The sequence below is a fragment of the Rhincodon typus genome, chromosome 36 (genome assembly GCF_021869965.1).
Source record: "Rhincodon typus isolate 14 chromosome 36, sRhiTyp1.1, whole genome shotgun sequence".
In the NCBI taxonomy this organism is placed as follows: Eukaryota; Metazoa; Chordata; class Chondrichthyes; order Orectolobiformes; family Rhincodontidae; genus Rhincodon; species Rhincodon typus.
This window is the reverse complement of record NC_063367.1, coordinates 737,836-759,916: the sequence shown is the minus strand read 5'-3', so window position 1 is coordinate 759,916 and position 22,081 is coordinate 737,836. Positions and strand designations below refer to the sequence as shown.

General features: G+C 42.7%; 1 protein-coding gene across 1 annotated transcript in view; it reads left to right on the top strand.

Annotated features, from left to right (window-relative positions):
* si:dkeyp-73b11.8 (BPTI/Kunitz domain-containing protein) overlaps window positions 1-18,865 on the top strand; it is a 50,001-nt gene extending 31,136 nt beyond the window's left edge. The window contains exons 3-6 of the mRNA XM_020532616.2: window positions 2,627-2,800; window positions 11,098-11,142; window positions 14,233-14,320; window positions 18,736-18,865. Of these exons, the coding sequence (XP_020388205.2) occupies window positions 2,627-2,800; window positions 11,098-11,142; window positions 14,233-14,320; window positions 18,736-18,799 (371 nt within the window). The 3' untranslated portion in view covers window positions 18,800-18,865. The remainder of the gene's footprint in view (window positions 1-2,626; window positions 2,801-11,097; window positions 11,143-14,232; window positions 14,321-18,735) is intronic.
* The last annotated feature ends 3,216 nt before the right edge of the window (window positions 18,866-22,081 follow it).

Genomic DNA, 22,081 nt, shown 5'->3' with positions numbered 1-22,081 from the left:
GGGAGACAGGTCCCAGACAGGAGACCGATGCAGCGAGACATGTCCCAGAGCAGAGAACGGCACAGGGAGACAGATCTCAGAGCGGTGACTTGTGCAGGGAGACCGGCCGCAGATCGGAGACCTGTGTGGGGAGACAGGTCCCAGAGCGGTGACCGGTGCAGGGAGACAGGTCCCAGACAGGAGACCGTTGTGGGAGGTGAGGCCCTTACCGACTAGAAACGAGGCCTCAGTTTTGAAGCCCCGAGGAGCCTTGAGACTTGACCCAATGCAATCTGGAGGCTCAGTGTTGGCACAGACTTAGTGAAAAGGACTGTAATTCAAGTACTTTTTTAAAAAACTTTTTAGTCTCATGCTGGACTTTTACTTGTTATTCTTTCAAATCTGTAACAACTACAAAAGTATTTGTGCCCAAGATGGCGCCATAAGCAGTAACATTTTAAACTTTTCACTGCACTCATTCGAGTTCACGTGACAGTAAAGCTAATTCAATTTCAATTCAATTCAGTTCTCTTCTTGAATGTTAGGAAAGCAGAGGTAGGTAGAGCTTTCGGAAGTAAAGTGAAGAAAGGTTATCAGAGGTAAGCAGGAATGTGGATTTGAGGTTATGATCAGATCAACCGTAATCCTATTGAACAATAGAACAGGATGAATGGCCTACTCCTGCTCTAACTCACTCAGCAGTTTAGGCCACCCTAACTACCTCACCCACCCTAACCACCTCACTATTAAGTCAATTTTCTCTCCACAAATACTGCCAGACCTGCTGAGTTTCTCCAGAAATTTGTGTTTTTGTTTCAGCTTACTTGTTTGACACCCTATCCACTGCCTGAAATATTCATTATCTCCACCTCAACACTTGGGGCAGTCGTGGGTACCGCACAGACAGGTATAACAATATCTTATAGATAAATTGTATTCATTCTGTTTGTCTGTGCTCTATCACTTACAGGATCTGTGTTCTAACAGGATCTAAACCTTACAGTAATTGGGAAGACGTGTCATAGCTGTATTCTATACTTGTATGATGTGAAAGTAATCTCAAGAAACTACATTTAAATGTTTGCTGAGAATTAACATCTAGTTTCAACTTTCAACCCATTGAGCATATTTGTAAAGAAATTTTAGCAGTGTGAATTTATTATTGTCTTGTTTGAGTTTCAGTCCGGTCTGATTTCAGTTGTTGTTCAGCTTCAGAATGGGTGATAATGTGTTTTGATTAGTGTAAAAGTGATTACCAAGGGGATGAAAGATTATTAGAGATGGCAGGAATATAGAGTTGAGGTTAAAACCAAATCTGCTGAGAACAGCAGAGCAAGCTCGATGGGCCAGGTGACCTACTCATGTTCCTTGCTCATATATTCATAAGTGGTGATAACCCCTACAAGGCTCATGGGGAGTCACTAATTAATCCCCCGATGGAGCTCGTTGAGTCTCTCGGTGACATTAATGGCCTACCAAACGGAACTCATCACCTGACCCCTTTATAAAGCAGACCCAAAGGAGCTCTTACAATGCAGTGGTAGTATCCCTACCTCTGAACCGAGAGACCTGGGTTCATGTTCTATCTGCTCCAGAGATGTTTAATAACATCTCTGAACAGATTGATTACAAAAAGGGGTTAAATTTAAAAAAAAACCGACCTAAAGAAGTTCTTGTGGCACAGTGGTAGTGTCCTTACCTCTAAGCCAGGAGGCCTGGCTTCAGGTCCCACTTCTTACAGAGGTGTGTAATAACGTCTCTGAACAAGTTGATTAGAAAATAATAAAAAGCATACCCAATTTAGTAGCACAGTGGTAAGATCCCTGCCTCTGGACCAGGAGACCTGGGTTCAACCCCTCCAGTCAGAGGTGTATAATAATATCTCTGAACAGGATGGTTAGACAATATCTATAAAGCAGACCCAATGATGGGTTCCTGTAGTACACTGGCAGTGTCCCTAGCTTTGAGCCAAGAGGCCTAGATTCAAGCCCCACCTGTTCCAGAGGTTTGTAATAACATCTCTGAACAGTTGATTAAAAAAAGTAAAAGATGATTGGGGTGTCATTTCTGCTGACTGCTTGCTGCTCTTCCATGGCTACATTCGTGGCCTAGTGTCCTTGGAGAGGGAGCATGTGATGCTCACTGATACCCTCCATGCCTTTAGAGAGAGGTGGGCAGTGCAGGGGGTTAGATTGCTTTATCTCACCTTCCAACTCCATTTTGATTTAGCCCCCTCCCCCAACCACTTTCTGCTGGTTTGCATTGGAGGTAATGGGCTTTGCATGTAAATATTCAGTTGTCTACACAAGTGATTTACTGATAGTGGTTAGTAGTTAAAAACAAAGAAATTGTCACGGTGATTTGGTGATGGGAAACAAACTATTTGGTTACGGGTGATAATACTTCTGGATATAAAGTTAGGAAAAAAAAATGAAGCAGACCAAGGATGGGTCTGCAGAACTGTCAGTCCCAGGCTGGGATTAGCCTATCTATTTCACAAGTAGTGGCTCTATTTTGGCGTTCAACTATAACTGATGTTGCTTTCCAGTTAAGCTCCAGAGTTATTACAGTAATTAAACATGTTACATAGCCCAATGTGATCAAGATGGGTTTTACTGATGGGTCGTCTCCTGTAATTTTTCAACAGCCCAGGCTTGCTTGCTGCCAAAGGACCCAGGAGATTGTAAAGGACGTTTGTTGCTTTATTACTTTGACAATGCAAAGAAGAAATGTAAAACCTTCTTGTATGGAGGATGTGGAGGAAATGGAAACAGGTTCTTCTTCCTTTCTGCTTGCAATTCACATTGTGCCAGTAAAATGGGTAAGGTCTATTTTCATTGGAGGCTTTCTATATGACACTAGAGTCAAACTTAATGGGTTAATTTATCACTTGTGACTCATCTACCCCATTCATCTACTGTGACATGAAGCCACCCTCCTCTCTCGCCAGCTCACAATGTTGAGGCTGTTGCCCTCTGTCCACTCTCTTACAGCTGCACACGCTGCTGGAGCATTTTCAGATCCATTTCCCACACACATTGTAGTAAGACAAGAAATCCCAGGGGGAATAGGTAATGATGGAGGTGGTAGAAACAGAGAAACACAGGGACTGAGAGTCAAATCACTGAGGTGCAACAAAAAATTGTCAATGCATTGTCAATCCTATAGTTGGATGCGTTTAGAAAAAGTCACATGCAACACCATGTACACAATGGCTGGTGTACCCCACACAGTGCCATTCCGGTCACTGAGAATAAAAGGATCTGTGAGGCCAGAAAGGAACCATGACCCTCTTGTGGAAAGATTGAGTTATGACGGAGCGACTGGGGACCATCTTTCAAAGGAGGCATTTGAGAAAGGACCTGATAGAAATACAGCATATATTGAGACCTTATTCAGTCTTACAACATGGAATGTCACTGGTAAGGCAAGCATATTGGTGTGAAACAGGGGTCACAAGTAGACCAAACTACATAATTTGTCACATCCTCTCCAGAAGGATATCAACAGTCTGTTTTTTTTTCACTTCATGGTTATTTTTACTGATCATTGCATTTTTATTTTCAGGCTTTGGTAAAAACATAATGAAATCGTAGAATGGGTACAGCTAGAAGGAGGCATGCTTCCCATTGTGTCTGTACTGGCTCTCTGAAGGAGCAATTCACCTAGTGCCACTCCCCCACCTTCTGCCCATTGCCCTTGATATGATCCTGGACCAGATCACTAAAGTTAAGTTACTAACTAGCTTGGACCATGAGCTTTTTTAAAAGTAGACTAAATGAATGATCCCATGGACTTATTAAGGGAATAAAGCCACAAGATTCCATGGTTTTGAACAAATAATTATAAATTTGACAATGCAAAGTTAGAAAGGTAATGCAATCTGCAATCCAGACAATTCATATTCTAATATCCATCATTAACCTGAAGTAAATACAGGTGAGAGACAAGCTGTGGTCAAACATCTTACAGTGCACATCAAATGATAAATGTGATAAATGGGTTTTCTCATCACCATTCTCCACCACTCCACCCCCTCACAAGACATTAGTGATAACTCTACGGGTCATCAGATTTCATTAAAACTTCACAAGGGATTCCAATTTCTTCTCTTTCAAAGACATATCTTTGGAGCCTCCTCAAAAGCCAATTTATCACAGATTGCTGCAATGACTACTCACGTCCTGACACTTCACATTCCTTCCTGCTTCTACACTGCCCTGAATTCTTAAAACTGCATTCCAACACATACTTGCAGAATCAATTCCAACTTTGTCACAGCCAGCTATCTTCACCACATTCCTAAAGCCCCCAGTTCCTCTTAGCATGAAAGTTTTACAGCTGCAGAAGAAAATGTTGCTTTGTGCCTTCTTCACGCTCACTCTCATATGCACTGAGCGATGAACAGCATAGAGGTTTTCTGATACCTTCAGCACCCAGGCCTTTTCAGAATCCTAACCCCAAAAATTAGCAGTATCTACTGTCTCTCAGAACATTTCCCGAGTCTTAATATTTCAGAGTATGCTACCGTTGCACATTTTTGCAGTGGAGCCTTTTCTGGGGGCAGGGATTCAGATTTTTGGATCATTGAGATCTCTTCTGGGGTAGAAGTGACCTGTACAAGAGGGCCAGGTTGCACCTGAACTGGACGGGGACCAATGTCCTGCGGGTGAGACTTATGACAGCTACCCAGGAGGGTTTAAACTAGTCTGGCAGGACTGTGGGAACTTAGGCAGGAGTAGGACAAGAGACAAGGTTGAGGCTGGTACAGAAGTTAAAGAAAGTAAGTTAAATAGACAAGGCAGGCAAGGGCATGGAAGGGAACGAGGGAAGACTGATGAATTAAACTTCATTTATTTCAATGCAAGATGCCTGACAGATAAGGTAGATGAACTCAGGAGTGGATAGGAACATGGGACTGGGATACCATAGCTATTAAACATGATAAGGGAGGGACAAGACCGACAGATCGATGTTCCACGGTACAAGTGCTATAGGAAGGATAGAAGGGGAGGCGAGAGCAGGGAGCGGCATTTTTGATTAGGAAAAACATCACGGCAGTACTTAGATGGGATATTCCTGAGGGATCATCCAGTGGAGCTATATGAGTAGAATTGAAAAATAAGAAGGGGTGGTCACTTTGATGGGACTGTATTGTAGCACCCCCAATAGTCAGTGGGAATTGAGGAGCAAGTATGTAAGGAGATTACAGATGGATGTAAGAATAGTAGTGTTGTAATAGTTGGGGATTTTAACTTTCCAAACATAGACTGGGACTGCCAGGGTTTTAAGGATTTGCATGGGGAGGAATTTGTTAAACATGTTCAAGAAAACTTTCTCAATCAATATGTAGATGGCTCTATGACAGAAGGAGCAAAACTCAACCTCCTTTTGAGAAATAAGACAGACCAAGTGACTGAGGTGTTTAGTGGGGGAGCATTTGCGACCAGTGACCATAATTCTATTAGTTTTAAAATAGTTATGGAAAAGGATAGGTGTGATCTACAAGTTAAAGTTCTAAAATGGGCCGAGGCCAATTTTGATGGTATTAGACAAGAAGTTTCAAGAGTTGATTGGGGGAGGCTGTTCACAGGTAAAGTGATGTCTGGCAAGTGGGAGATTTTCAAAAGTGAGATAACAAGAGCTCAGGACCAGCATGTTCCTGTTAGTGTGACGGGTAAGGCTGGCAGGGGCAGGGAACACCGGATGTCTAGAGATCTAAAGACTCTGGTCAAGAAAAAGAAGGAGGCTTATGTCAGATATAGGCAGCTGGGATCAAATGCCCTTGAGGAATATAAAAAGAATAGGAGTACACTTAAAAGGGAAATCAGGAGGGTGAAAAGGGAACATGAGGTAGCTTTGGCAAATAGGTTAAAGTTGAATCCAAAGAGATTCTAAGGCAAAAGAGTTACAAGGGAGAGAATAGGGCCCTTTAAAGACCAACAAGGCTGAGTGGACCAGAAGAGATGGGTGAGATTTTAAACGAATATTTTGCACTAGTATTTACTGTGGAGAAAGATATAGAAGCTAGGGAACTTGGGGAAATAAATAGTGATGTCTTGAAAAGAGTCCAAATTACAGAGGAGACAGTGTTGGAAGTCTTAAAACACATAAAGGATGATTGGAGGATGGCAAATGTCATTCCTTTGTTCAAGAAAGAGAATAGGGATAATCCTGAGAATTACAGACCAGTCAGTCTTACTTCTGTGGTGGGCAAATTATTGGAGAGGATTCTGAGAGATAGTATTTATGATTATTTGGAAAAGCACAATTTGATTAGAAATAGTCAGCATGGCTTTGTGAGGGGCAGGTCATGTCTCACAAGCCTTATTGAATTCTTTGAGGATGTGACAAAACACATCAATGAAGGTAGAGCAGTGGATGAGGTGTATATGGATTTTAGCAAGGCATTTGATAAGGTTCCACATGGTAGGCTCATTCAGAAAGTAAGGAGGCATGGGATTCAGGGAAATTTGGCTGTCTGGATACAAAACTGGCTGTCCAATAGAAGACAGAGGGTGGTAGTAGATGGAAAGTATTCAGCCTGGAGCTCAGTGACCAGTGGTGCTCCACAGGGATCTGTTCTGGGACCTCTGCTCTTTGTGATCTTTATAAATGACTTGGATGAGGAAGTGGAAGGCTGGGTTAGTAAGTTTGCCAATGACACGAAGGTTGATGGAGTTGTGGACAGCGTGGAGGGCTGTTGTAGGTTGCAACGGGACGTGGATGCAGAGCTGGGCAAAGAAGTGGCAGATGGAAGTCAACCCAGAAAAGTGTGAAGTGATTCATTTTGGAAGGTCGAATTTGAATGCAGAATACAGGGTTAATGGTAGGATTCTCGGCAGTGTGGAGGAACAGAGGGATCTTGGGGTCCAAGTCCATAGATCCCTCAAAGTTGCTACCCAAGTTGATAGGGTTGTAAAGAAGGCGTATGGTGTGTTGGCTTTCATTGGCAGGGAAATTGAGTTTAAGAGCTGCGAGGTTATGCTACAGCTCTAAAACTCTGGTTCGACCACACTTGGAATATTGTGTTCAGTTCTGGTCACCTCATTATAGGAAAGATGTGGAAGCTTTAGAGAGGGTGCAGAGGAGATTTACCAGGATGCTGCCTGGACTGGAGGGCAGGTCTTATGAGGAAATGTTGAGGGAGCTAAGGCTTTTTTCGTTGGAGCGAAGAAGGATGAGACGTGACTTGATAGAGGTAAACAAGATGATGAGAGGCATAGATAGAGTGGATCATCAGAGACTTTTTCCCAGGGCAGAAATGACTATTACGATGGGACATAATTTTAAGACGATTGGAGGAAGGTATAGGGGAGGTGTCAGAGGTAGGTTCTTTAGTCAGAGAGTGGTGGGCGTGTGGAATGCGCTGCCGGCAGTGGTAGTGGAGTCAGATACTTTAGGGACTTTTAAGTGATTCTTGGATAGGCACATGGAGGATAGTAAAATGTAGGGTATGCAGGGTAGTTTGATCTTAGTAGGATAATAGGTCGTCACAACATCGTGGGTTGAAGGACCTGTGCCGTGCTGTACTGTTCTATGTTCTATGTAAATCCCCGTAACCTAATCAAGTGTATTCCAGGACATTGTGAGAAGTTAAGAGAAGAAGTTGCAGGGCCCCTAGCAGAGATATTTGTATCATCGATAGCTATGAGTGAGGTGCCCGAAGACTGGAGGGCATCTACTGTTGTGCCATTATTTAAGAAAAGCAGTAAGGAAAAGCCAGGGAACTATAGACCGGTAAGCCTTATGTCAGTAGTTTGTAAGTTGTTGGAAGAGTTTCTGAGGAATAGGGTTTATGTGCATTTGGAAAGGCAAAGGACTTATTAGGGATAGTCAACATGGCTTTGTGTGCAAGATATTGTGCTGCACAAACTTGATTGAGTTTTTTGAATAGGTGACCAAGAAAGTATATGAAGGCAGAGTGATAGATGTTGTCTATGTGGGCTTTAGTAAGACCTTTGACAAAGTTCCACATGATAGCCTGGTTAATACGATTAGATGACTTGGGATCCAGGGAGAGCTAGCCAATTGGATACATTATTGGCTTGATGGTAGGAGGCAGAGGGTGATGGTAGAGGGCTGTTGCTCAGACTGGAGGCCTGTGACAAACGGTGTGCCACAAAGATCAGTGCTGAGTACCCTATTGTTTGTCATTTATGTAAACGATTGGATGAGAATATAGAAGGTATGCTTAGTAAGTTTGCAGATGACACCAAAATTATTGGTACAGTCAACAGAGAAGGGGGTTCTTTAAGAGTACAATGGAATCTTGACCAACTGGCTCAGTTGCCTGACGAATGGCAGATGGAGTTTATTTTTGATAAATGCGAGGTGTTGCATTTTGGTAAAACAAATCAGGGCAGGAAGTTACACAATTAATGGTAGGGCTCTAAGGAATGTTGACGAACAGAGAAACTTAGGGGTGCAGGTACATCATTCCTTGAAAGTGGTGTCAGATGTAGACAGGGTGGTGTAGAAGGCATTTGGCACGCTTGCCTTCATTGCTCAGCGCATTCGTTCAGGAGTTGGGTCATCATGTTGCAGTTGTACAAGACATTGGTAAGGCCACATTCGGAGAACTACGTATAATTCTAGTCACCCTGCTATAGGAAAGATGTCATTAAACTGGAAAGGATGTAAAAAAAATTACAAGGATGGTACCAAGACTGGAAAGCTTGAGTTATAAGGAAAGGCTGGATAGGCTGAGACTCTTTTTCCCTGGAGTGTAGAAGGCTAATCTTAAAGTGGTTTACAAAATCATGAGGAGCATAGATAAAGTGAATATCAAAGGTCTTTTCCCCAGGGCAGGGAAGTCCAGAACTAGAACATAGCTTTAAAGTGAGAGGGAAAAGATTTAAAAGTGACCTGAGGGGCAACTTTTTCAGACAGAGGATTACACATATGGAATGAGCTGCCAGAGGAAGTGGTAGAGGTGGGTACAATTACAACATTTAAATGACATTCAGACAGGTGCATGGATAGGAAGGGTTTAGAGGGATATAGGCCAAATGCAGCTGAATGGTCAGCCTGGATAGTTAGACCAAAGGGTCTGTTTCCATGCTGTAGGACTCTATGACGCATGGGATTGTAGGTAATGCCCTCACATGGACTAATAATTGTCAAGCAGACAGAAACAGAGTTGGAATAAATGTGTCATTCTTTTCATAGAAGTCATAGAATCCCCACATTGTGGAAACAGACCCTTCAGCCAGTCCACACCGAACCTCAGAGCATCCCACCCAGACCCATTCCCTTGTAACCCGCTTACTCTACACATCCCTGAACACTACAGGCAATTTAGCACAGCCAATCCACCTACCCTGCACATCTTTGGGCTGTGGGAGGAAACCAAAGCACCTGGAGGAAACCCACGCAGACATGGGGAGAATGTGTTCGTCAAACTCTCCCCACACAGACAGTCACCCAAGGGTGGAATCAAACCTGGGTCCCTGGTGCTGTGAGGCAGCAGTGCTAACCACTGAGCCACCGTGCCACCCCTTTTGTTGTTGTCTAATGACTACTAGGATATCTGTTGGATCAGTACTTGGGTCCCAGTTGTTCACAATATTTATCAGTGATTTGGAGATGGAGAACAAGTGTAATATTTTCAAATTTTCAATGATACAAAGCTAAGTGGAATCTATGTTGTGAAGAAGATGTAAAGGACAGACTTCGTGACTGGGCAAGAATATAGCAGATGGAATATAATGTGGAAAATGTGAGGTTAGCCACTTTGGTAGAAGGGAACAGATGTGCAGAGCACTTCTTAAATGGTGATGTATAAAGGGACCTGGGTGTTCTTGTCAATTGTCACTGAAGGCTAACAGGCAGGTGCAGCAAGTTATTAGGAAGGCTAACAGCTAACTTTAGTACAAGACAATTTGAGTACAGGAGTAGTAAAGTTTGACTTCCATTGTCTAGGAGCTTGGATAGACTGTCGCTGGATATTATTGGCATGGAGGGAGTACAACAAAGTTCCCCAGACTTCTTCCAGGATTGTGGGACTTCCCTCTGAAGAAAGATTGGGCAAACCCGGTCTGAATTCCCTAGGGGTTTGATTGATGAGAGGTGATCCCATGGAAGTTTATGAAGTATTTAAAGGATTAGACAAATTTGATGCAGGTGAGATCTTTTGCCTAGTAGGGAGTCAAGAAGCGAGGCACAATTTCAAAATAAGGTGATGTACTTAAGTCTGAAATGAGGAGAATTTATTTTTTACTCAAATGTTTGTGAACCTTTGGAATTCTGTACCAAAAAACTTTGGAAGCTCTGTCTTTGAATACGTTTAAGGTAGATGTTATTAGATTTTTGATTACTATTGGCATACAGGCATTTGACAATGTGTGTGTAAAAGGCAATGAATTATCCAATCAACCACGATTGGATGGCAAAGCAAGCTCGATGGCTTACTCCTGTTCCAATGTAAGGTCATCTTCTCTCCGAATAAACCTGCAAATGTGCTTCTGCCACCACACCCCCCCTTTGTCTCTCTCCCTCTCTCTGGATTGTAAAACTCAAGCCAGTGTCCCCAGGTTTAGCTGTAGTCACATGACTTATTGGAAATGCTGTTTTAACTCGCTATTCAAAATTTGAATTTCTGAACTTTGAAAGAATCAGGCCTTCACAGAGCAGAAACTACAAACCGCTTTGCCTCCACTTTTGAGCCCAAGTTCCGAAATAATGATATATTATATCATCTCAACAGGAATCAGACTATTGGTGAAAAGTTTCCTTAACACACTCTAGGAACTCTTTTCCCTCTCTGCCCTTTAATGTACTGCTATCCCAGTCTATATTCGGATGATCGTAACTACTGTACAATTATCTTTTTGTCTTCAACACTATCCCCTGAATTGCAATTAAATCTCGGGAACAAATATCTGTGCCCCAGGCAAGGAACTGCTTAGAGCAGGAATTTAAGCAGCTCGTGTGAAACTTCCAAAATGACTCCTCATATATCATTCAGGAATATCTCCGATTTGACATTGGAGAAAAAGGGATTTGTGAAACAAGGTTCAAAGCTAATCTTTATTCATTGCACAGGCCTGGAGTCATTGTGAGCAGCAACACTGCTGAGTGCATGTCTAATTGACTGTTTGGATGCCCTTTTGACAGGAGGACCACCTGTTCAAGATGATGATGAATCGGAAGTGAATGAAGGTTCGTTCTAAATGACTGTTCAGTCTCCCTTGGATGTATTTGTTTCTGAGTTTAATTACAGTCATTGTTTATTGCTTCTATTTTGGGGAGAGTTTGACGAACACATAGTTCCAATTTAGGATATTAGGTCAAGATACTAAGAATGTAAAGAGGATTGTGCCCACCACATTGTTGGAAGCTGGGTTTTGAGCCACTCCAGGGACAGGACCAACTGTCTTCACTGAAGCATTTATAATGAAACGATAGCATCAAAAGGTGAAGAGTGAAATGCTATCTGCTGATGATGGAGTCTAGGATACAGAGCCTACTGTTGCAGTATTCCTTAAACTGATCTTTCAGAAAAGAAACTAGGGAACTCTTTATCCCTCAAAAAGTAGATGTTCGCTTAATTAATAATATAATATCTGAGATTAATACATTTTGCCACTTAAGAGTACACTATGAGGCTATAGAGAAAGGGTGTAGAGCAAGGCTAAAGAGGATATAGAGTGGGGCACAGAGGATATAAGGTAAGGGCATAGAGGATATAAGAGCGGGTGTATGGGGTATAGAGTCAGGGTTTAGAGCAGGGGTATAGTGAATATAAGAGCAAAAATATGGGAGGTATAGAGCAGGAGTGTAGGGGATACAGAGTGAAGGTATAGAGCAGTGAGAGAATGGATATAAGAGCAGAGATATAAAGAACATAAGAGCAAGGATGTAGAAGATATAAAACAGCGGATATTAGAGTGATGACATACAAGATGTAGAGCCAGGGTATAGAGGAGGCTGGAAAAGCACAGCAGGTCAATGTTTCGGCCTAGGACTTTCCTGCTCCACTGATGCTATCTGACCTGCTGTGCTTTTCTAGCCTCACGCCTATAGATTCGGGCTTCCAGAATCTGCAGTCCTTATTGTCTCCAAGAGTTTAAGGATATACAGCAGGGGTATAGAAGGTATAGAACAAAAGTATAGAGAATATAGAGTGATGTATTGATAATATAGAACAAGAGAATAGATGATATCAGAGACGTGGCAAAAAGGATATAGAGCGAGGGTACAGAAGACTGAGAAGACTGGCCTGTCATGGGTGATCTCTGCTTGTTTTGGATTTGACCCCTTGATGCTTGCTTCACTCAGCATTGCAAACCAGCCAACTGAGCTAACTGATGTCTGAGGGGCAGAATGGTCTTGTAACCAGGTAAGTAATGGGAGAATGAGTACCATCAGTAGAATTGTGCAGCAAAGCAGTATCAGGTATTTTCAACAGCTTTGATGTCTCAATGATCCTGTGGCTATAACATTCAGTTACACCGAGAAGGTAAGACCCAAGTCCATCCTGGATTGGGATGCCAGTGGGCAATATTCCACATCCATAGAATGAAAGAGGGGAAAGGATTGGTTCCTGGGTGCTATTCTCGAGAGCTCAGTGACATGAGTCTTATGCAAGGCAAAACTGAAAGAAGACAGGAACATCTCATACACGAACTGCTGAAAGACATTCACTGTCCATGGGCAGTGGGAATTACAGAATTACAGTCAGTATTACAGTGCAAGAGGCCATTTGGCCCATAATACCTGCACTGGATCATTAAATGAGCATAATGATCTAATGTTATCTCTTGCTTTCCAAAGAACAAAGAACAGCACAGGAACACGCCCTTCAGCCCTCCACCGACATGCTGCCCGTCACAACTAAAACCCCCTACCCTTCCGAGGACCGTATCCCTCTATTCCCATCCTATCAGTTCGTCCCTCAACCTCTGTTGTTCCAGTGAGAACAACCCAATTTTCTCCAACCTCTCCTCATAGCTAATGCCCTCCATACCAGGCAACATCCTGGTTAATCTTTTCTGGACCTTCTCCAAAGCCATCACATCCTTCTGGTAGTGTGGCGACCAGAATTGAACACAATATTCCAAATGCGGCCTAAGTTTCTATAAAACTGCAACATTACCCGCCAATTTTTAAACTCAGTGTCCCAGCCGATGAAGGCAAGCATGCCATATGCCTTGTTGACTACTTTCTCCACCTGCGTTGCCACTTTCAGTGATCTGTACACCCAGATCCCTTTGCCTATCTGTACTCTTAAGGTGTTCTCTTCGCCCCAATATCCTTGCATATTATTTTTATCCAAACAATCACACATTGTCCTCTTGAATGCCTCAATTGAATTTGCCTCCACCACATTTCCAGGCAGTGCATTCTGTACCCTAACAACTCACTGAGTGGAAAAGGTTTTCTCATAGTACCTTTGCTTCTTTTGCAAATCACTTTAAATCTATGTCATTTCATTCGTTTTCCTTTTAAGAGTGGGAACAGTTTCTCTCTTTCCACTCTATCCAGCCCGTTCGTGATTTTGAAAATGTCTGTCAAATCTCCTCTTATTTTTCTCCACTTTAAGGAGAACAGTCCCAACTATTACAATCTAATCTCAAGCTGAAACTGTAGTTTATCATCTCTGGAACAACTCTTGCAAACTGCTTCTGCACTCTCTCCAATCTTTTCACATCCTCCCTTTAATGTGGTGCCTACATCTGTACCCAGTATTCCAGCTAAGGTTTTACCTCTTTGTTCTTATACTTTATCCCCCTACTTGCTACTCTTGTACTGTCCTGCCACTTTCAATGATCTGTTTACGTATATACCCAGGTCCCTCTGCTCTTGCACCCCCCTTGGAATTGTACCTCTATTTTGTATTGTCTTTCAATATTCTTCCTACCAAAATGCATCACCTCACACTTCTCTGCATTGAAACTCATCTGCCACCTATGTTCTCACACCACCACCTTGTCAATGTCCTACTTGAGGTGCAGGGAAAATATTGTGGTCCCTGTGGAACTATGCGAGTCACTTGCTTCAGCCACTGGGGTCGGTAGGGGTGTGGTCATTAGAAAATATGTATGATCAGTTACCATGAGAAATAATCGAGCAAGTGGGGAATATTTGGGGGAAGCTGGGGCTCAGGGTGACAGGCAGTGAATGCCAACCCTGGCAGCTACACCCTTAGGAGGTGAGTGAGAGGCCAGGTGGCTCCCGCTATGAACCATAGTCAGGGAGACGTGGTTATAGCTGATGAACTAATCTGGGCTTGATGCTTCTGTCTCACAGGCCTGGCGGTGGGACTGGGGATGGGATGTGCCGTCCTGCTCACTCTTGCTGTCGCACTCGCTGTGTTTTTCACACAGAGGAAGAAACGGTTTGGATTTTTTTTCTCTTACTTCCACATACAGGAGTAATATTAAAGATGTAATTTGATGTTAGGAATTCTTTAGGAATCTAAAGCAAGAGGAGCAGGTTTCTGAAACCTGCTTCAATGACGAACAATTAGGTAGCAGTTAATGTTCATCTGGGCACTCAAGGAAGACCGCTGTCAATCACAATATGCCAAAGTGTGGACATATACAATTTGTGCCTCTGGCATAAATGTGTGTGTGTGTTTAGCATCACACACTCGTGTTTCAAAGTCAATAATAAAGAGTGCACTTGATATTGATATTCATCACAGCATTATTGCAGAATCACAGACTAGCTCCACATTTTTCAGGAATTACTTCTGTCAATATGGCTGTTGGAAAGTTGAAAATCGGTGAGGATAGAAAAGAGGCAGTGCTTACCCTAACTGCACAAGGGTATTATGCAAATATAATAAGAGGCTAATTTCAAGTCTTCATATGAACTTGATTTTCCCTGAGACAGCAAGCGTTAACTGCAGCTGCACAAATGATCTAGAGCTTCAGCCTACCACAAAGGCAAGTAACTTCACTGAGTGTGGAGGCAGGTGTAGGTACTTTCTAGGTCACCAATCCTACCAATTAGAACATGTCCCAGGAAGCAGCCCATAACAACAGATTCAGGCCTCAAACCTGGCGCAGGCACTAATCACCAAGGCAGATCAGATTTCTTAACCCCATAATGAATGCACCAGCCCTCAAACCAGCCCTCATTCCAATCCATAGATTACAATCCTAAATGACATTTCATGTGTCATCACTCCACTAGCAGGATGCAATTTGAAGTCACTTCATCGGAAGACACTTCACATCTCATCACTGCATTAAGACCCAACATCTAAAGAGCCTCAGGGCTCCTTACTATAACTTTTAAATGGCTGAGGTCCCAAGTCTTCACCAATCCTTTGTGATCAATTATTTTAGTGGATTACAACCCTAAAATTCCATTTGGCTCTCTTAGATTTTGATTGTTGGAAGAATTGCAAATAGTGGAAAGTGGAGTTCTGCAGAGATTGTGGCTAGTCATTGCACATCACAAGTGGATTCAGGAATTGGAAGGATAATACCTAAAAATGAGACTAACAATAAACTATGGATTGTCAGCCACGGAGAAAGACTGTAACAAAATAGAAAGCAATTAGTAAAGTTGTGAACTGGGTGAAACTGGCAAATGCAAACAATTCATGCAATTGAGACATGTTACATTCTGGTAGAAAGAATATGGAGCTAGATATTGTGTCAATAATAAGAATCCAAATTATTAGGGTTAAGTGTATTGAGGATACAGAAGTCAGGGAACACAGGGTGGGGGGGGTTGGATGGGGGAGTGGGGAGAATAGTTGGGGGTTACAGATAAACAAATCATCCAAAGTAGCACTGCAAGTTAATAACGCAAACATGGTCCAGAAACAGGTTCCCTCCCAACTTTACTCAAGTCTCAATCCTGGCCTAGGACAGACCACCAAGCCAGACCTGATTTCTTAAACTACACCAATTGAGGCAACAGACACTGGAGGTTTATGTAGTGATTGTAATGAGGTCACCCAAGTGGACCTCACAGAATATGAGTTCTCCGATTGGGGCTGTTAATCTGGTCCAATCAGAAAACCCTTACTGACAGATATAAACAGGAGCGTCAGAGGTTTTGAGGAAGGGTCACCGGATCCGAAAAGTTAACTCTGAGCTCTCTTCACAGATTCTGCCAGACTTGCTGTGCTTTTCAGGCAATTTCTGTTTTTGTGTAAGAGGTTCTGTTTACTCTGAGAGCTGGCTCTAATGAATCAGTGGTAAGGACTCTCCACATGTAAATAAAGGATGACTTGGTGGTGGGATACTGGCCTCTGTGGAGTTATTTCAATTGTGACAAGAGTGGGATGCAGACATAGTTGTGTTGGTAGGGCAGTGCCCAGAGTGCCAACAAAGACAAAAATTACCGCCAGCAGCTTCCCCACATTTGGCTAAACCTTGGATTTGGTTACACGTTGACTATGCAGGTCCTTTCATGGGCTGAATGTTCTTAGTCATGTGGACGCCCACTCAAAGTGGCTGGACGTGCACAGGGTTCATTTGTCAAACACAGGAACGACGATAGAAAACTGCGAGCATCTTTTGCAATACACAGACTCCCGGAAGTGGTAGTCACAGATAATGGGCCATTGTTTACCAGCAGGGAATTTGAGTATTTCCCAAAGTTGAATCATATTTGTCATATAAGGACAGCTCCATACCATCGATCATCCAATGGTCTGACAGAAAGAGCAGTCCAAATTTTGAAGACAGGCTTAACGAAACAGATTCACTAGATACCAAACTGTCCGGTTCCTATTTGATTATAGAATTATCCCTCAGGGGCAACTACAGGAATAGCTCCAGCAGAGTTGCTAATAGGGAGAAGACTCCACACCGGACCTGGAGGGAGAGTGAAATGGAAATAGGAATACCAATGCTGGATAGAATACTTTGTTAAGTGAGATAGACAGTTTACTTCAGGGGATGAAGTTTGGTGTAGGAACCACGGGAATGGCCCTGGTAAGAGGCATGGTCGACGCGAGGTCAGGTCCAGTCACATATAAAGTTCAGGTAGGTGTGACAGTCCTGAATAAGCACCTGGACCATATGGAAGCTGCAAACTCACGAACGTGCAGGAGCAAAATGTGCCCAGCTCCTTGACTGCCTTTCTGACTGTTCTGGAACCTGTGGGTTACCTCCCTCTTCACCAAGCATTGAAGATACCTCAGAATCTGAGATGGATGCAGCAGATGTTCCTATCTTGACACCTTTGCTGCCTGAAGAGGAGAATGCATTTCGTCTGAAATTCTCTAAGCGAAAGAGGCAAGCTAGTGCGTTTCACACCTGAATCGGAAGCAGAGTTGGAGGAAAGTGACCCAGTGCTAAAGTGTCCCAGGAGGAGCTACAAAAAAATAACCAGTCTATGTCTTTGGACTTGGGGAACAGTGTGGACACCAGCCTCTGGGGACTTACTTCAGGTTATTTTCAGAGTGCAGAATTGTAAAGCTAACCTGTACCGAACCTCGACTATACTTGGAGCTCAGTTAACAGTTTCCTTTTATGAAAAGGGCGTAGAGCACTGGACAATGTTCAACAAAGATTTATGATGATGATTCTGGTACTGAGAGTTTATAAATGTCAGGAAAGACATTTGTTTAGTGAAGAGGGAACTGAGAGATAAAAACGTGATAAAGATCTTAGAAATGGTAAATTGATTTGATAAGGTAGAGACATAGATTTTTCCAGACTACTGACCATAGATATAAAGAAGATACTAATAAACCCAACAGAGAATTCAGGAAGAATGTCTTTACCTACAGAGTGGTTAGAATGTGGAACTCAATATCGGAAGAAAAACAAAGTTGCTAGAAAAGCTCAGCAGGTCTGGCAGCATCTGTGAAGGAAAAAACAGAGTTAACGTTTTGGGTCCGGTGACCCTTCCTCAGAATCAGTTCGTCCTGAACCAGTTCAAAATCAGGAAACATTAACTCTGTTTTTTCCTTCGCAGATGCTGCCAGACTTGCTGAGCTTTTCCAGCAATTTTGTTTTTCTTCCTGATTTACAACATCCGCAGTTCCTTCAGTGTTTATTCAATTTCGAAAGAATTGGTTGAGGTGATTAATGTAGCTATATTTAAGGGGATTTAGATAAAGACACAAAAGAGAAACAAATGGAAGGATATGCTAATATGGTGAGATGAGATAGGTTTCGGGTGGTGAGAGTTTGGTGAGAGAGGATGTATGACTTTGATGCGGCGATGCTTATGTCCTCTTCTGCAACATAAGAATCTGGGCATGGATATCATGGTATTGAAGAATCCGTGAGATCTTTATTACCACTACCTATTATGTCCAAACAACACATTCCTCAGGCACAAAGTGTCGAGGCTAATGTTAAGCTATTATATTACAATGAGGAGCTTGCTTCCAATTGAATGTTCTGCTTCAAGTGACCTGAGTTAAGATGGGTCTTTAGACCTTCAATTCACAGTGATACAGTAATGCTATCATCAGCATGTCTCTTAAAGGCATACTGACCATGAGACTTAACACAACAGAGGGAGGCTCATGTGAACCAAAAACAACATGCTGAAATCCTGTGCAATCTACAAAAATGGAATTCAGTAAATTTTAGGGATTCAAACTGGCAGTGTTGAGTTTTGCCTTGATTTGATGCGGTGTGTATCTGGTGCTGACCCCTGGAGTTTCGATGTTGTTTCCTCTCTCTCAGGCCTCTGATCTTTCCCTGACAAGGGAACTTGAGGTGCTCCCCTAAATGGGAAGATCCATCTTGGAAACATGAGTTTGTTGAATTCCCTTTTGTTTGAATTCTTGAATCTACTTTTACTGACTTCAATTTCTGTTTTATTAAGGGTCAAGAAGCTGGCAAGAAAATCTCATGAAGAACCATTGAATAAAGGGATTGAAATGAGATGAAGGAAGAAATAGATAATAAACTATTGCCTGGCTGTCTAATAAAGATTGTTTCTTGGAACACTTTAACATGATTAAGTTGTAGTTGATTTACTACATGTTCTAAGCATTGGTAAACTTTGTGTGTCTTACCATCAATGTTAAATGCAGAACCTATTTCTATCAAAACTCACTAGAGTGAGTAGCTATAGGTTGGTTTTGTTGTCTGGCCCTCACGCTTGTTTTAGTTATTAGAGAAATATCCTATGTTGATCTTAACTCTCTGACAGAGGGAGCTAAAGTCTGCAGCTCCCAGCAATCACCTCATTGCCTTGAGTATACCAGCAGGGTTTCAGTGAGTAGATCTCTTGTCTCTAGCTTTGGAATTCAAGTGCTCTCACCCAGCCATCTTTAGCTGCTTCATCAGTCATCCCCATCATAAGGTGAGAAGTGAGGACCTTTGCTAATGATTGCATAATGTTCAACACCATTTGTGACACCTCAGATAGTGAAGCAGTCCATGTCCAAATGTGGCGAGACCTGAACAATATCCAAGGTTGGGCAAGTGGCAAGTAACATTTACACCACAAAAGTGCCAAGCAATGACAATCTCCAGGGAATCTAACCACTAGTTGAGGGGTCAATAACAAGCAGGCACAGTTTTAAGGTATGGAGCAGGAGATTTAGAGGAGTTCTGTGGGAAAAAAAGTCATCCAGAGGGTTGTGACTCAATCAGAGATAGAAAGAATGCTGGAGTCAGAGATAACACAGTGTGGAGCTGTAACAGCACAGCAGGCCAGGCAGCACCAGAGGAGCAGGAAAGCTGACGTTTTGGGTCAGGACCCTTTCCAAACATCAACTTTCCTGCACCTCTGATACTGCCTGGCCTGCTGTGCTCCTCCAGCTTCACACTATGTTATCCAGAGTGTTGTGGTTATCTGCCTGAAAGGATAGTACAGTCAGGAACCCTTAAGACATTTAAGAACTTTTTAGATAAGCACTTGAAATGCCAAAGCTTACAAGGCTATGAGTTAACTGCTAGAAATGAGATTAGAATAGATGGATGTTTGATGACCAGTGCTGACATGGTGGGCCAAAGGCCCTCTTTCTGTCCTGGAACAACTCTATGCCGAAGACTCTATGACTATGACATTGCCCTTTGACATTCAATGGAATTGCTATTATATATATAAGAAGGTAACTTTTAGATAGCATTCAAGTCTACCCTTTTAGTGCAAGGTTTATTTTAATTAGCCCACAATTTCTAAAAGTCACACCCCATTAATCACGATCTACCCACATTTAAAGAATCAATTCAAACCAAATTAAACCTTAATTAATGTATTCATCATCTGTTCCCTCATTCCATTAGGTCTCAGGTATTCCTTCAGACCATATTAGATGACAACATTATCACAGCCAAATCCGACATTATCAACATCTTGGGGGTTACTGTTGACCAGATCCTGAACTGGACTAGCCACAGAACTGGACTGGCTACAAGACCAGATCAGAGGCCAAGAACTCTGCTGTGAATAACTCACATCCTGGCTCTCCAATGCCTTTTCACACAGTACAAAGCACAAGTCAGAATTGTGATTGAGTACTCCCCACTTGTTTGGATTAGTGTAGGTCCAACAATACTCAAGAAGCTTGACACCATCCAGGACAAAGCAGACCAGCTGATTGTCACCCCATCCTCAATTTTCACCCCACCTCAACTACTGTTTGGTGGGCTGTACACAACTCCCAGTAATTTTTTTTTCCTTTGGTGTTCCTGCTATAGGAAAGATGTTTTGAAAGAGTGCAGAAAGGATTTACAAGGATGTTGCCAGGACTGGAGTGTTTGAGCTATAGGGAGAGGCTGAATAGGCTGGGGTTGTTTTCTGTGGAGTGTCAAAGGGTGAAGGGTAACCTTATCGGGCTTTATAAAATCATTAGGGGACGGATAGGTGAATAATGATGTCCTGAGGTTTTTGCACTGTATTCTCAAGTTTAAAACAAAGAGAGAATGAATCACCAGAATGACTATAGAGTACATTTTCCAGGGTAGGGGAGGCCAAAACTAGAGGGCATAGATTTAAGGTGAGAGGGGAAATGTTTAAAACATACCTAAGGGGTACTTTTTTACGCAGAGGGTGGTGAGTGTATAGAATGAGCCACCAGAGGCAGTGGTGGAGGCTGGTACAACTACAACATTTAAAAGGCATCTGGATGGGTACACGAATAGGAAGGGTTTAGAGTGATTTGGGGCAAATGCTGACAAGTGGGACTAGATTAATCTAAAATATCTGGTCAACTTGGACAAGTTGGACTGAAGGGTCTGTTTTTCTGCTGTACAGCTCTATGACTCTACAACTCTATAATGCCCCTTGAAAGTGTGACACCACTCATGGCTGGATTTCCACTGGTGCTTGATCTCACTTGATGCAACCAGTCAGACTACATGAACAGTTAATTGACTGGCAGCTCAACCCTTAGGGTTAGGGTTAGGGTAGTGCACTAAGAGATAGAGAGAAGCAGGAAGCATGGCTGGTGAGAAAAAGGAGCCTTTATTTGAGGAGATTGGTGGATTTGGAGCAAGCCAGTGAGTGGTTTCTAATGACTTTGGGTGAAAATATTTGTTTCTGAGACACAATAAGATGCAGTTTCACTGATGATATTAAAGTATAACTGCAAGGATTCTCAGCATCAAATGAGTTCAGGTAAGGTGGCGAGTGAAGGGAGGCAGTGAAGGGGAGAGGCAGCAAGTCAGAAGATCAGGCAGAGAACAGGATGGGCAATGAGAGGCGGTGGTGTACCAGGAGAGAAGCAGTGATTGAGAGAGATGGCAAAGGAGAGAGACTGTGAACTGGAGGTGGAAGCAGTAAGCAGGGCGTAAATATTTAGAACATAGAACAGTACAACACAGCACAGGCCCTTCGGCCCACGATGTGCCGATCTTTTATCCTAATCCTAAGGTCTATCTAACCTCCACCCCTACCTTATACTATCATCCATATGCCTATCTAATAGCCACTTAAATGCCCCTAATGAGGCTGACTCCACTACCCTCTCCAGCAATGCATTCCATGCCCCTACCACTCTCTGAGTAAAGAACCTACCTCTGACATCTCCCCTGTATCTACCTCCACTCACTTTAAAACTATGCCCCCTTGTAATAGCTACCTCCACCCTAGGAAAAAGTCTCTGGCTGTCCACTCTATCTATACCTCTGATCATTTTGTACACTTCTATCAAGTCACCTCTCATCCTTTGTCGTTCAAAAGAGAAAAGGCCTAGCTCTCTCAACCTTTCCTCGTAAGA